Source organism: Molossus molossus, unplaced genomic scaffold, assembly GCF_014108415.1.
Source record: "Molossus molossus isolate mMolMol1 unplaced genomic scaffold, mMolMol1.p scaffold_m16_p_22, whole genome shotgun sequence".
In the NCBI taxonomy this organism is placed as follows: domain Eukaryota; kingdom Metazoa; phylum Chordata; class Mammalia; order Chiroptera; family Molossidae; genus Molossus; species Molossus molossus.
In genome coordinates, this window is record NW_023425358.1 from 37,358,180 (window position 1) to 37,372,618 (window position 14,439).

General features: G+C 59.7%; 1 protein-coding gene across 1 annotated transcript in view; it reads right to left on the reverse strand.

Annotated features, from left to right (window-relative positions):
• The window catches only part of TMEM132D (transmembrane protein 132D), a 150,555-nt gene that overhangs the window by 57,868 nt on the left and 78,248 nt on the right, over positions 1–14,439 (reverse strand). Inside the window, 1 exon segment of the mRNA XM_036277306.1 lies at positions 3,696–3,842. Coding sequence (XP_036133199.1) covers positions 3,696–3,842 — 147 coding nt within the window.

Consider the following 14,439-nt stretch of genomic DNA (forward strand, 5'->3'; position numbering starts at 1 on the left):
TGTTGTCCATCATTGACTGACGCCGCTGTGGGCTCTGTGCCCACAGCTTGGCACAGACGCGTGCTCCCCATCCTCTCGGGGACGGTTCTGGAGGCTGCGCCTGCCCCGGCCCACCCACACCAGGGTGCTTTCCTGGGAGAGAGAAACACACGTCTGTCTAGCTAAGTCAATCGTATTTGCATTAAAAACTAAATAGCCAAACCTAATCCAGACAAATACGAGATCTATTTATCGATGCCCATAGATCCAGTGTGAATGTTCACTCCTGGTGGAAACATCTGTCTATATGTGAGATAGAAATTACTCTATTTGTGGCAGCTCATGTTATTACTTACAATGTTTTCGTTTTAAAATAAAACCTGAGCACTGGCCAGTTGGGCTCAGCGGTTAGAGAGTCTCAGGTTCATTTCCGGTCAAGGGCACGTACCTCAGCTGCCCGACCCGGGTCGGGGTCGTGGGGGAGGCAGCCAGTCGATGTGTCTCTCACATCAATGTTTCTCTCTCTCCTTCCCTCCTTCCCACTCTATCTGAAGATAAATGAAAAATATCCTTGGGTGAGGATTTTAAAAATAATAGTAATAAAATAAAATGAAACAAAACCTGACCCACGATGAATAATGAATGAAGAATGAGTATCGTCTCAAATAAACGATAATTATGAAAAAGCATTAAATTCCTGCTATGTTCCTGCACCTGCCGCTCTCCTGTCAGCGGAGGACATCAGGCCAAGGAGCCGGATTTCTCCTTAATCGGAGGCTTGTCCGTGCCTGTCACTCACCTTCATGGGACACGGTTTCACTTCTACAGCCTTTGAGGAGCGACTGTGGCCTTGGGACTTGCCCACCTACGCAGAGCAGAGCGAAGAGAGAAAACCACATGGTTCTGTGGGCGACTCGCCTACGTCTGCGGTGCTGGGGTGAGCACGGTGCTGGGGGTGCGAGCGGAGCGGACGGGCGGGCGCCGGGCAACGCGGTCACGCAGGCCCGAGCTGGCAGCGACATGCAGAGGGCGGCGCCGAGTGAGGGGTTCGCCGCGCCCCGACTTCTCCAATCAAGGAAGGAGATGCTCTCAGGTACGAGACCTTCACTCACTCCTGCTAAGTTATCACCAGCACACGAGCAACTCCTTCAGCCGTGAAATCGCACCTGTCACAGTGACTTAACTTCATTAACGCGGCTTCGTGATCCACGGTGAGTCACCGGCGACACGAAGACCACGACTCTGGAGTCCCCGAGACGCCGCGTTCCGCCGGGACCTGAGCCCACTTCTGAGAACGACTGGGAAACGCTGAGAGGGAAGGAGCCAGCCCCACAGACGCGAGGACGCCCACTCCGCCACGCAGTCCACGTGTCCGCACGGCGTGGAGAGAACCCCGGCCGCCCCTTCTCCACGGAGACGAAGTAAGAGAGACGTGAGCTGAGGTTAAGGGCTGAGCACGTGGTGTCAATGAACACGTCGCGTCCAGAGGACCATCGCAACGTCCGTCTGTCTCATTAAAGGGCAGAGCAAGAGGCGGAGCACGGCCCAAAGCTGCAGGGCAAACACTCCCATCAGCCTCTGTCCCCCGCGTGACTCTGCCTGGAGCAGCGCCCTCCCCGCCCCGGCTCCAGTCCCGGGGCTGCTGTGCCCCTCACTCCGGGACCAGGTGCGCCGGAGGCCGCTCAGCCTGTGTCCGCGGGGAGCACACAGGGCACAGACGGGGTCTAACTCGGGAACGTCCTTCAACAGGTGTGCAGGGCGCCCGGGGCCCGATGCTGCTGCAGGGCCTGGGACAGGACAGACGGGGCCCGAGCCCATGGCTGCCCGCTGTCCTGTGAGCGTGGACGCAGGACATGCAGCAGGCCGCCGCCTCGGCACGTGTGTGTCCGTGTGTCTGCGTGAGTGTCTCTGTGTGAGGGTGGATCTGTGTGTCTGTGTGTATCTGTCTGTGGGTATATATGTGTGTATCTGTTTATCTGTAAGTCTGTGTGTCTGTCTGTGTCTGTGTGTGTCTGTCTGTCTGTGAGACTGTGGGTATGTGTGTCTGAATGTATCTTCTGTGTGTCTCTGTGTCTGTGTGTGAGTCTGTGTCTGTGTGTGTACATGTGTGCGTGTATGTCTGTGTATCTGTGTGTGTGTGTATTTTTCTCCATCCCCTGGACCCACACTAGGAAACAGAAAGCGGCATCGGACCCTGGCGAGGGCAGCGCACTCCGCGGGGTGTGCGTCCGGCATCAGGACTGAGGGAGCCGCGGGACACGCCTGCGGGGTCCCAGCCCCAGCCTTTGGTTTCCCTCAGCTCCGCGGACGCCAGGCGTCTGGTCCAGGAGGGAACCGTCCACCGCGGAAGCACCTGCAGCTCCTGTGTCCTGACCGCCCTGGGCCCCGGAGGGGCGGGGCCAATTCTTAGCCCGAAATTCAAAAGCAAAAAAAAGTCAAAGGTTTTCAAATGGGTTGAACCCCTTGGCACTCCACAGATGTTTCAGACAACACGACAGCCACTTCTACTGGTGACAATCCACAGAGCGGACGGCAGGAAAGGGAACAAACCCGCTTCCCCCGAGTCCTCCTCTTCTGCTGGCAATGACAGTGCCCATGTGTGGGTGTGCCTGCCCACGCACCCCCCGCCCTGGTCTCTGCGCACCGCACAGCACAAAGCCCCTCACCGAGTGGCAGTTTCCCAGCCACAGACCAGCCTGTGTGTGGGGGAGCGCGGCGGGGAGCCCCCTGGCACGGCAGAGACACCCACTTCTTTTCCTCCAACTTGCCCTACAAGCGAAGCTCCCAGACAAAGTCCTGCAACACTGGTCCCAAAGGAGAGGCGCCCACCCCAGAGCCTCAGCATTGAGGAGCCAAGTCCCGGGGCAGCCCCGCGGGGCAGGCAGCACAGAGGTGTCCACGTCAGGTCACCCCGCACTGGAGCCTGGCACCTCGGACAGCCCCTGCGGCCCGGTGCCAGCCGCCAGCTGAGACCCGGGTCGTCCGCGGTGGATCATGAACACCAGCTGAGACCCAGGACGCCCGCGGTGGATCATGAACACCAGCTGAGACCCAGGACGCCCGCGGTGGATCATGAACACGTCTCCCAGCACAGAGCCGGGCGGGAGTTCTGCCGTGGACACCAGTGCAGCGCCACGCGCCAGGCCGACTTCGCCCTCACGTCGACTTTCCATCACGCAAAAAGCAAGGAGCAGTCTGGGACTGAACGTGAGCGGAGGGAACTCGGGGGCCATGGAGAGGTTCGGGAAACGGGGTGAAACCAAGGCCCACCCGTCCCGGAGACCCCTGCCCAGCGGTGGATGCTCATTTCTAACCCAGCGAGCGGGAGACGCACGTTCTCCCTGGCGTGATTCGGGGACCCCGTGCCCTCGGACAGGCCGCGCCCGACTACATCACGTCTAAGTCTGCACGCACCGCCGGTGGGCTGACCTCGCACGGGGGCACTTCACCAGAGAGGCCCTAACACGGGGTTAGAGGCCACGGAGAAGCGTGGCATCCTTCGTGGGTGACGCCATCCCCGTGGTCCGTCCTTGCGGGTGACCCGGCCTGCGCTGGGCCCTCCGTGGACGGAGCTGACTGCCCCGGAGGAAGACTTCGCCTCCCTCTCCACCCGGCAGCTTCCACGTCACGGCCGACACACGCCGAAGGCGAAGTGCGGAGACACGGCCGCCGGCCGCCCCGGGGAGCCCCGTCTGACCACGGCGAAGGGGACTCACCTGTTCGCCGAGCCGGCAGACCTCCTGTGACAGACGATGACGGCAGGGACAGACTTGCCGGCGCGGTCCGTGCTCTCCCTGACCTCCCACAGGGCGGGGCTGCTGGCTCGGACCCCCACGATGCGCACGCCTTTCTTCGCCTTCGCCCTGCGGGGGAGACAGGAAGGTACAGCTGAGGCCCCTGGGGCTGCTGCTGGGGACTCGGGACCTGGCTGCACAGGGACCTGGCAGAGTGAGCGCCTGTTCAATGCAACAGAACGCAGGTGCGGTCACCCTCCAGCTCCTCCTCCGGTTCCCCCAGGTGTCCCTCCCGCCGGCCGAGGAGTCACCGATGCGCCGGCCAGCGCTGTGACAGACACAGGTGGTTTCCCCAGGTGTCCCTCCCGCCGGCCGAGGAGTCACCGATGCGCCGGCCAGCGCTGTGACAGACACAGGTGGTTTCCCCAGGTGTCCCTCCCGCTGGCCGAAGAGTCACCGATGCGCCGGCCAGCGCTGTGACAGACAGAGAAGTGCGCAGGGGATGCCTTGGTCCTTCTAAAACACGAACACCTGCAGAGCCCCAGGTTCTTACCACTAACGAGAAGAGGAAAAGGAATAAAAAATGTGAGAGGACACTTAGCAGCAGCACACACTCATGAACGTCTCCTGTCCGCCCGGCGTGGCCAGGACGGTCTCAGTGTTGTCTTGTGTCCTAAGCGGCGTCCCAAGCTCCAAATAAGGGGCCGCAGCTCAGGTAGGTTCTGGAGCAACGGGGCCTCCGGCAGCCACGGCGCCGGGCGGGGAACAGACCCGCCGACGCCCCCGTCACCAGGTCCTGGCGTCACCAAGAGCATGATGGTGAGCGACTCCCGTTTCCAGGGTGACTTCGGGGACTGTTCACGTTTCATCGACTTTTCTTCGTTGAAAAATAACGCAGGCGCATTGCAAATATTCCAGTTACACACGGGGAAACATGCAAGGTCTCTCTGCAGACTTCTCTCCCAGGCTTCTCCCACGAGAGTGCCCGTGGGCTGGGCGACCAACATATTTATTTTATTTTATTTTTTTTATTTTTATCCTCACCCGAGGACATTTTTCCATTTTTTGTTCAGATAAAGCGGGAGGGAGAGAGAGGAAGAGAGAGAGAGAGAGAAACATCAATGTGAAGGGACACAATGAGTGGCTGCCTCCCGCACGACCAACCAGGGCCGGGGACAAACTGCAACCGAGGTACGTGCCCTTAGCGGGAACCGAACCCAGGTCTCTCTGTACCGCAGGCCGATGCTCCAACCGCTGAGCCAAACCGGCCAGGGCCGACCAACATATTTAGACACGCAGATGAAGACATACCAACGGCGACCCGGTGGGCACACTTCCACAGTGTGTGCATGTCTCATGGGTCCGTCTCCACCTCAGCGTTTAAAGGGTCTTGATCCACAAACTACACGCTTCTGCACTGGGGAGGTGAGTCTGAACAGAATCCACCTGACCGGTGCCCGGTGGATGGACAAGTCGGTGGTTTCCAATCTTTGCTATGACAACCCTGCTTCCAAATATTCACACATGCACATGCATATACACACATGCACGGACATGTGTGCACACGTGTGTGCACATACGCACGTACACACACAGAGGTCTACCACACACATTCCTGAAAAAGAAATCGCCAAGTCTAAAGAGACGCCGTGTTCCGTTTGGACACCACCCGCCAGGCTGCCGCCCGAAGAGAGGCCACCGATTGACACCCCGCTGGGCCACGCTGATCCCTGCAGATCCGATCGCCGGAACCACGCTCCACCGCTTACTTCTGAGGGCGCTGCGAACATCTTCTATTCATTCGTCTGTTTTGTTGCTCTTGTATTTACTGTCTACTGGGAAATTGATTTGTAAGGACATTAAGCCCTTGATCCACCAGGGATTATTTTCCGGGGAGAAGGCACAGAAAGAGGCTCCGGTTCTGGTTTCCCCATACGGGTTCTATCAGCGCAATTTTGTAAATAACTCGCCTGCTGCCAGGTGTCTGTGTACAAGGGCGTCTTTAATGTGCACTAAATTCATCTGGTTTTTAGGCTGCTCCTTGGCCTATTCGCTTTTATTGATCTGTCTGCCTTTCCGCGAGCCAATGCCCAAATGCTTTGACGACAATAGCGAGGGTATGTCTTCCTCCCTGGCGGGACTATTTCCCTTCTATTCACCTATTTTATTTTTCCAAGGTTATTGTGATGCGTTTCAACCAGACCCATCTTGGAGAGCACGAGTCAAAGGCAGCCTTTCCGTCCGGAAAGTAAAATGTGCCCCTGAAGCACCCCTTCCTGGGGTGTGAAAAGGGACACACTTTTGATGAAACTAATTACCCACCGTTTCAGCATTGACACCCCCTCTGGTCTTTCCAGAAGATTCCTCTCTGCCCGATCAGGGCTGCACCCACCACAGGCACCGAGACACAGGCTCACCCTGTCCCCACTGTTTCCTTCCTGCGTCCTCTCCCCACGGCCCCTCAGGCCTGCACCCGTGTCCCCAGGGCGGGGTGCGGTCTCCCCTCTTTCCTCGAGCTCCCTGGGGTAACAGCATCCACCGAGCTCATCAGCAGGCCTCCCTCGCGGTGGCTGAAAAGGGAGGGCGAGGTCAGTTTTCAAGATTCTCTTCTGACTCACACAGTGCGGCTCCCACACTGCCTCTCTGGGGACAAGAGGGTCCCACGTGGGGTCAGAACCTGAGTCTCGGACCCCCCCCCCGACATCTGAACCGACGTCCACAGCAGCTCAGCAGCACGGGGCAGCGTGCTCGCCAGTTCTTACGGCTCCCCACACTGGACACCGGTCGCTGTGCAGACCACGTGACCACATCCGCCGCGGAGCCGTCCCTCGGGGAGCCGGTGCCTTCCATGGACTGAGAAGAAAAGTGATTTACCCAGAGATGCAGAAGGTATTTCGAAAACGTATCACCTTCCTCGCTTTTCAAGTGAGAAGACCACTGTTTAAAGGTGGGTGAGAGCAGACGCTTCCTTAGGTCCCGAGTGGACGGTCAGGGAGGAGACAGAAGTGGCTGCCACACGCAGAGGCCCTGCCCTGGCCAGTGGGCTCAGTGGTCAGGGCATCGGCCCTGGAACCGAAGGGTCTCGGGTTCAATCCCCGGTGGGGGCGCCTGCAGAAGCCAAGTAAGCTCACATTGGTGGGGGTGTCTCTCCCTCCCTCCCACTCTGTTAAAAAAATCAATGGAAAAAATGTCCTCGGGTGAGGACTAACAACAACAAAAAGTTATTAAAACATCAAGACATTTACTTCCAAGATTCTGCTCCATAAACATTAGAAAGCCTGGCCGGTGTGGCTCAGTGGTTGAGCGTCGACCCTGCACCAAGAGGTCATCGGTTCAATTCCTGGTCAGGGCACATGCCCAGGTTGTGGGCCCGATCCCCAGTGGGGGGCGTGCAGGAGGTGGCTGATCGATGTTCTCTCTCATGGATGTTTCTCTCTCTCTCCCTCTCCCTTCCTGTCTCTCTAAATTCAATAAAGAAAAAAAAAAAAAAAAAACATGAGCGAGTCATCAGGAGGGCCAAGATTTCTCTCGGACCTCTTCAAACAAATTCCACAGCTCATACTTTGTCTTCGTGGCACATTGAGTGGCAGAAACAGGCAGCTACAGAGACGGATCAGCGTCCGGGTCCCCCACGTGCTCACCGTGGCTGCGTGGATCTGCCCACCTCACACCCCTCCCGAATCAAGGGGAGACAAGGACAACGAACTTGCTGATGACACTGGTTGAAGGGCACAGGTTTTCTGACCACGTTTCCATGGCTCACGGTCCTCTCCGTGGACACTCTGGGTAAAAGTGCGAGAACGCTGGACACAGGCCGAAACCTGCCGGTGAAAGCCGAGGCGACCCACACACTCCGCTTAGTCTCTCCCATCAGACACCAGTTTTCTAGAGCAGACGCACAGAAACCACGGCGCGCACACACAGAAACCACGATGCACACTCACAGAAACCACGATGCACACTCACAGAAACCACGGCGCGCACACAGAAACCACGACGCACACTCACAGAAACCACGACGCACACTCACAGAAACCACGACGCACACTCACAGAAACCACGACGCACACTCACAGAAACCACGGCGCGCGCACACAGAAACCACGGCGCGCGCACACAGAAACCACGACGCACACTCACAGAAACCACGACGCACACTCACAGAAACCACGACGCACACTCACAGAAACCACGACGCGCACTCACAGAAACCACGTACCCCCGAGGGCTGCTGGGGGGCGGGGCAGGGGTGGGGCCGAAGGTGCCGGAACTGTCAATAGCATCACAGTAGCTGTGCAGCGGACAGGTGGTCACTGGCCTCGGCACAGTGATCAACGCCGATCACTACTGCACACGCCAGAAACTAATGTGATCGTGCACGTCAACTTTAATAAGAAACTTTGAAGAAACGAGACAAAACAGCTGCTTCTGTCATAAATACGCGTGGGTTCTGTACCGAGCGAAGTTCAGCAGGGGCCACACGGAGCTCTCCCGTGCCTCTGGCTCCCTTGATCCACGCCCGCTGCCTGGGCTCGGCCCGGGACCACGCCGGCCCAGGGAGAGCGTCCTCTCTGCTCTCACGAGCTCCTCTAACGCACACGCCTGCGGCCGTCCACCCACCGCCCGCGTCCAGGGCCGCAGCGGGCGGGAAACATACCATTGTCCCGGCCACCACTCCTGCCGACACCCGGCCACCTGGCACCGGGCTCAGCACTGGGCTGGGTGGTCCCCGAGACGGTCCATCCGCCCGAATGCCGCCATGGCCCTCTTTACGATGGGACCCGCTCAGGCCTCCCCTCCCGCAGAGCACCTTCCACAGGTGCTTCCCAGACATGGAGGGTGGTCTCGGGAGGACCTCAGTTACTATGCTCCTGTGACAGGCTGCCCTCCTTGTAAGCAGTGGGGAGAAACAATGTTGCAACTTTCCTTGGACTTAGTGTTACAGTTAATGGGCCGATAGGCTCCCTGCTTGCACAGACCCTGAAAGGCACCGGGCAAGAAGGCAGCCCAGCCATGGGACTTTAAATGTAACCAATATGACAAGATGGCATAAACCCAGCTCCGCAGCACACAGCCACGTCTCCGACCTGAGCAGCAACGGGCACACCGGGCGGCCCACCGCCCGCACAGGCGCAGAACAGACCCGTCGCCGCGGAAAACTCGATCGACTCGCAAGGCTCCAGAATAATTTTTACAGAAGTATGCATCCCCAGGCGCGTTTGAAAGTTGACATTTAAAACTTCCCCTCCGAAGCTTCCAAGGTTGGAATTTTCCGCACACTGTAACTATTGACATTTTAAAATTAAACTGTTAGATCATTTTTCTAAAAGTGTTCACCGGCTCCAAATACCATGGTGGGTCTGCTCCCCTCCATTATCCCTGTTAAAAAAATACCCAGACGACCTCTTCCGCAGACTCGAATTGCAGATGACGTCCTCCCGCTTCCAGCCTGCGCCGCGTCCGTTCCATTTCCTCCGCGGGAGTTTGCGCCGCCGGGCTGCGTTTGAGTCTGAGGGTCGCTTACTGACCCCACGCTTTTCCGTGGACAGACCTCGAGTTCGGGGTTCCCTGTGTCCACGAAGCCCCTACGTGTGATGTTTAAAATTCTAGATTGGGATACATTCCAGTTACATTCAGTACACACTTCAGCAAATGTGTCCATGTGTGTATATGTTTACATATACCTTTTGTTCAATGTGTTTTTATTGGCTTTTTAGAGAGAGAGGAAGATAGAAACATTGATGTGAGCCCGGCTGGTGTGGTTGAGCATCGACCCACGAGCCAGGAGGTCGCCAGTTTGATCCCCGGTCAGGGCACATGCCCAGGTTGTGGGCCCCTCCCCAGTGGGGGGCATGCAGGAGGCGGCCAATCGATGTTCTCTCTCATCGATGTTTCTATCTCTCTCTCCCTCTCCTTCCTCTCTCTAAAATCAATAAAGAAAAAAAAGCGATTTATGTCTCTGTCCTTGGATGGCTTTGCACAGCCAGGCGTCCACCTGCCCCAGTTAGAAGACCTTGGCAGTGTAACGTGCCCCAGGTGCACGAGGGGAGGGCCTGGTCGAGGAAGGCTCAGCGCAGCCTCCGACGCACGACCGGGCACACCGGCCGCCTTGTCCCAGCAGGTGCCGGCGGAGGGTTCCGCCGGGACGGTACCTCTGCGAGCTCACACAGAAGCGCCGGGGAACAGACGGGACTCTCCTCCATCCTGTTCCTCTTCACCGACATGGAGAGCATCCCTGGACCCGGATTCTCCCACGCACGTGCCGCCGAACGCCAGCCGCGACGGGCAGAGCGGGACCGCGGACCGCTGGTGTGATGCAGGGGGGCGCGGCTGTCACGATGGCGTCTGCGGTGCCCGAGACAGTGACCAGGGACCCCACTGAGGCTCTGTGGTTCAGAGGGTGCCTCGGGGAGGTGACACATCGTGGGACGGAAGAGCCACTTGGGTGAGGACGGGGAAATCAGGCCCCAGTCTGAGAGTCGAAGTCTTGCCCATCTGACTCACTAGACTAGACCCCCCCCCCAATCAGGATCGACACTGTCCCGCGACGCCAAGCACCCCCCCACACACACACACACCCCGTGAGGCTGGCTCTCAACACCGTGCCCGCGCCGAGCTCGGGAACCCTGCCCCGGGTTACCTCCCACCCGGCGACACGGGGGAGGCTGGAGTCTGCAAAACGAACCCCGTCCGTGGACCACGGGGCCTGGAGCATCTGCTCTTCACGGCAGAGCGGGGGTTCTTCATGTCACACTAACAGTTGATTGAAACTCGGTGGCCGGCGAGAGTGGGGCGTCCCTGAGACGCCGTGGAGCGCGGATAATTCACGGAGGGAGGCCCCGCACACCCGAGCTATTTAAAGCTGCATAATATACCGGCGGCCTCTTACTAAGGGCGGCAGCGTGCGGCCCGGGGAGACTGAGTGCAGCCATCGGTATGCGTGGCCACGGAGGCAGATTAAAATTAAATCAACTTGTTTATCTCCGGGATCACTGCCCAATTAGCAGTTCAGAGAGAAACGCATTCTGTCCAGATACCAAGACAAGCCTCACTCGGATGGAGATATTAGAAGTGTAAATCTCGGGAGGACAGTGTGCTCGATCTACTCATCACAAGGGAAGGAAACCGGAGTCTGCTCGTGAGCGGTCGGCGCGCTGAGCTGGAGCCGGGGCGCCGGGCCGCGCCCTGGAGTGGAGGACGGGGACAAGGCACCCTGTCCTGCTCACGGCCTGAGTGGTTCTGTCTGTCTGCAGACACCCCACGTTACATTGGAAACATACACCGGCGCACCTCTTGAGAAATGTTTCACCGGGAAACGTGGGAAGGTGGACAGACACCCTACACCCGCACCCGTCCATTCCGAGGACGGATGGAAGACTTGACACACGACAGGGGTGTTCACGCCCAAGACGTGTGCCTGGGGACCTCCCTTTTCATCAGGGTGTGTGGGCTTCCTCTCCAACCCTCTCTGCACACAGCAGCACAGAGGCCCCGGAGGAGACACACGTCACCTGTTTGCAACCATCCCCCCCCATCAGCAGGAGCCCCCCGTCGCTCACGTCCAAGAACCACGACCCCGCCGACCTTGACTCCTGCACAGCCCCCATCTCGCACTGGAGAACCTCGTGGTTTCTCCTGCCGACGCCCCACCTCCCACGCAGCTTTCGAATCACCGTGGGCACGTAGGCCTCCGTGGGCCCTGGGATCAGGACAAAGTCGTGCGGATGAGCTGACCCGTGAATTCCCCCGCAGTCTTCCTCCAGCAGGGACCAGGGAAATGGGGGGACGGGCAGTGAAGACAGAGGCTGGGCACAGCCCTGGCCGGGTGCGCAGACCCGAGAGTCTGGGGCTGCTGCAGCCGGACCATGAGGGAAAGCGGTGAACCGGGTCCCTGAGACGCTGCGGACGAGCTCGGGCAGGGAGGAGCCTGCACAGCACCCGCAAGCGCTCGGCGGGTGAGAGACCCGGGCCCCGCGCCAGCCCAACGGGCGCCGCCAGAGCGCCTGGAACCAGGAGCGACTCCGGGCGGGGCAGGAGGACGCGGAGCCGACAGATGCCGAGGGACCTCACGGAGATGACTTTCTGCCACGTGGGCAGAAGGGAGGAAGGAACAGAAATGACCTCACATGCGGAGGAAGCAAAGCTGATCCTTACACGCGAGCGCGCGGTCTGGTGGGGGCACCTGCAGGGAACACGCGTGTATCCAGGGCGCAGAAGGCAGCCTGTCGAAGGAGGGCCGTCCCCGCGGGGCGGGGGAGCCACTGCCCTCGTGCTGCCAACGGGCACTTACTGTGCTGTTTCAAGGTCACCCCAGGGACCAAGGACAAGGTGCCACACTGTCCTCTCCAGCAGTAAACACAGCGGCCAAGGGAGGCTGGGGGAGGGGCCAACCACGCTGAGTGCACCTGGAGCACCTCTCTGTCGCCAGCACTTGGGGACCCCACGCCGCCCTCCCTGCAGGGCTCTCCAAGATGCAGGGGCTGCTGCTGAGCTCCTGCTGGCGGGGATCCAGCTCCTCATCCCGTCCCCCCAATCCGCATCTCCCCTGCTCTCAAGGAGCGCGCTGTGCCCAGCAGTGACACGCCCCACGACGTGCTGGCTGCACGTGGGGCGACGAGGAACTCTGGGCGCGAGGCTGTGGAGCGCCGATGGCTACGGGGCGCAGAGAACACGTTTCGAGGAGGGCACAGGCATCCCCCACAAACCCGGCGTCCAAAGGGAAATCACTGTGCCAACAGTGGCGTGTGCTCCAAGGACTGCGCTCGGCCCCCTGGCCCTGCGGCGGCGGGAACGAGACTCCGCGGCTCTTCACTGGAGACCACGGCTCTGGGCCCACAGAACAGAGGCGCAGGGGGGCTGACAGCAGGGCCGTGCGGGGCGTGGGCCGCGGCGAGACGGAACCGGGGCCCTGGCCGGTTTGGCTCAGCGGTTAGAGCGTCGGCCTGCGGTCCGGAGAGACCCGGGTTTGGTTCCCGCTAAGGGCATGTACCTCGGTTGCAGTTTGTCCCCAGCCCTGGTTGGTTGTGAGGGTGGCAGCCACTCAGTGTGTCCCTTTCACATCGATGTTTCTCTCTCTCTTCCTCTCTCCCCCTCCCACTCTATCTGAACAAAAAATGGAAAAATGTCCTCGGGTGAGGATTAAAAAAATAAAAAAGAAAGAAAGAAAGGCTCTGGGAGCCGGCCCTCCCTCTCACACCCGAACCCCCTCCCATCTGCGAAGACGGGGCACCGTGTGGCGGGCACGGGAGGCTCGGTGCCCCGAGAAAGGCGAAGGAGCTGCGAGGCCGGGCAGCCGGTCTCACGCTGGGCGTCGCTGCCACTGCTCAGGGGTCGCTGCCTCCCTGGGCCTACCCCGCGGTCTCCATTACGTCCACTGTGTTTCTGGGGAAACGACGGGGTCACAGGCAGGGACAAAGCTGTGTACCCTGCAGAAAACCCGGACCTGGGCTCACCAGGTCAGCGTCAGGCCTGTCTGCTCCCTCCCGGCCCCCGCCTCGCCCCTCCCCCCACGGCCCGTGGCTTCTGCTGCCAATCGCTGTGACCTGTGCGGGAGCCTGCTTCCCCCACCACCCGGGGGCGTTAAACACACCGCTGGATCCACCCCGAATTTTCCAAGGGACGAGGTCTGGGTGGGGGCCCCCAATCTTTCATTTCTAGTAAGTTCCCAGGTGACGCTGGTGGTGCTGGGTTGGGGCCACCCTTCAGGACACTCGTCATTGTCACCAGGAAGGACGTTACGGGCTGGTGAGGACACGGTGGCAGGAGGGACAGGCGCGTCCTTCTCCTAAGAGTCTTGGCAGATCTCCACCCCATCTCGCCCCTACCAGGTCCCAGGAAGGTGACAGCAGCGAAGGTGACAGCAGCCGGGTCATCAGCCCTGTGGTCACCTGGGAGGGGCCGGTGCTCCCCCACCCTGGCCATGGGCTGGCGGCCAGGCTCAGGCAGGGGTACACAGCCTTCATTCCTACTCTGGCCCTGATCCCGCTGGAGGGAGACAGCTTCCCACACCAAGGCTGGGGCCCCCCACCGGAACCCCCCCTCCGGCTGGATCTACGGGCTGCTCCAGAGAGCGTGGGCGCCAGGGACCCCCACACCTGCTGCCTGCTTCTGTGATTTTCCCCCACAAGCAGTGTCTCATGGTTCCTGTCTCAGAGACAGCGAGAGAGAGGACGCGAGTCTTCGTGCGGGGACTGCAGCAGCACGGGCCAAGCGCACGTGTAAGACACCTGAGGACGCCCGCCCTCCAGGCTGAAGCAGAAATGAAGGGCGGAGAAGGCGAACAGAGTCTACGGAAAGGGAGTCCAGACAGCAGCACAGGTGGGCGAGGTTCACACGGGAAGGATCCGCCCACCCATACCTCCCGTAGATGACACCGGCCTCAGGCTACCCTCGCCCCGGTTCTCGCCTGTAATGGGGGACGTGGCCTCGCTGCGTGGCCTTGGGCAACTCACTCCACTTCCCTGTGTGTCAACTTCCCAGCCAGCAGCAAGGGAGACACCCCTCCAGGTTGTCCCGAGGACAGACAGCACAGGGGACCTGCCTGACACCGGCGCCGGCCGGCAGCCAGACAATTGAGATAAAACAGCGCGAACGGCCCAAGTGTGAAATATCTTATGAAAGGAGCCGGGGCTTCTCCCACTGAGTTTTTAAAAGACTCTGGACCCATAATGTGAGGCTATTTTTTTAAAAATAAAGATCTCTAAAAGTACTTTTTAATAAAAAGAGC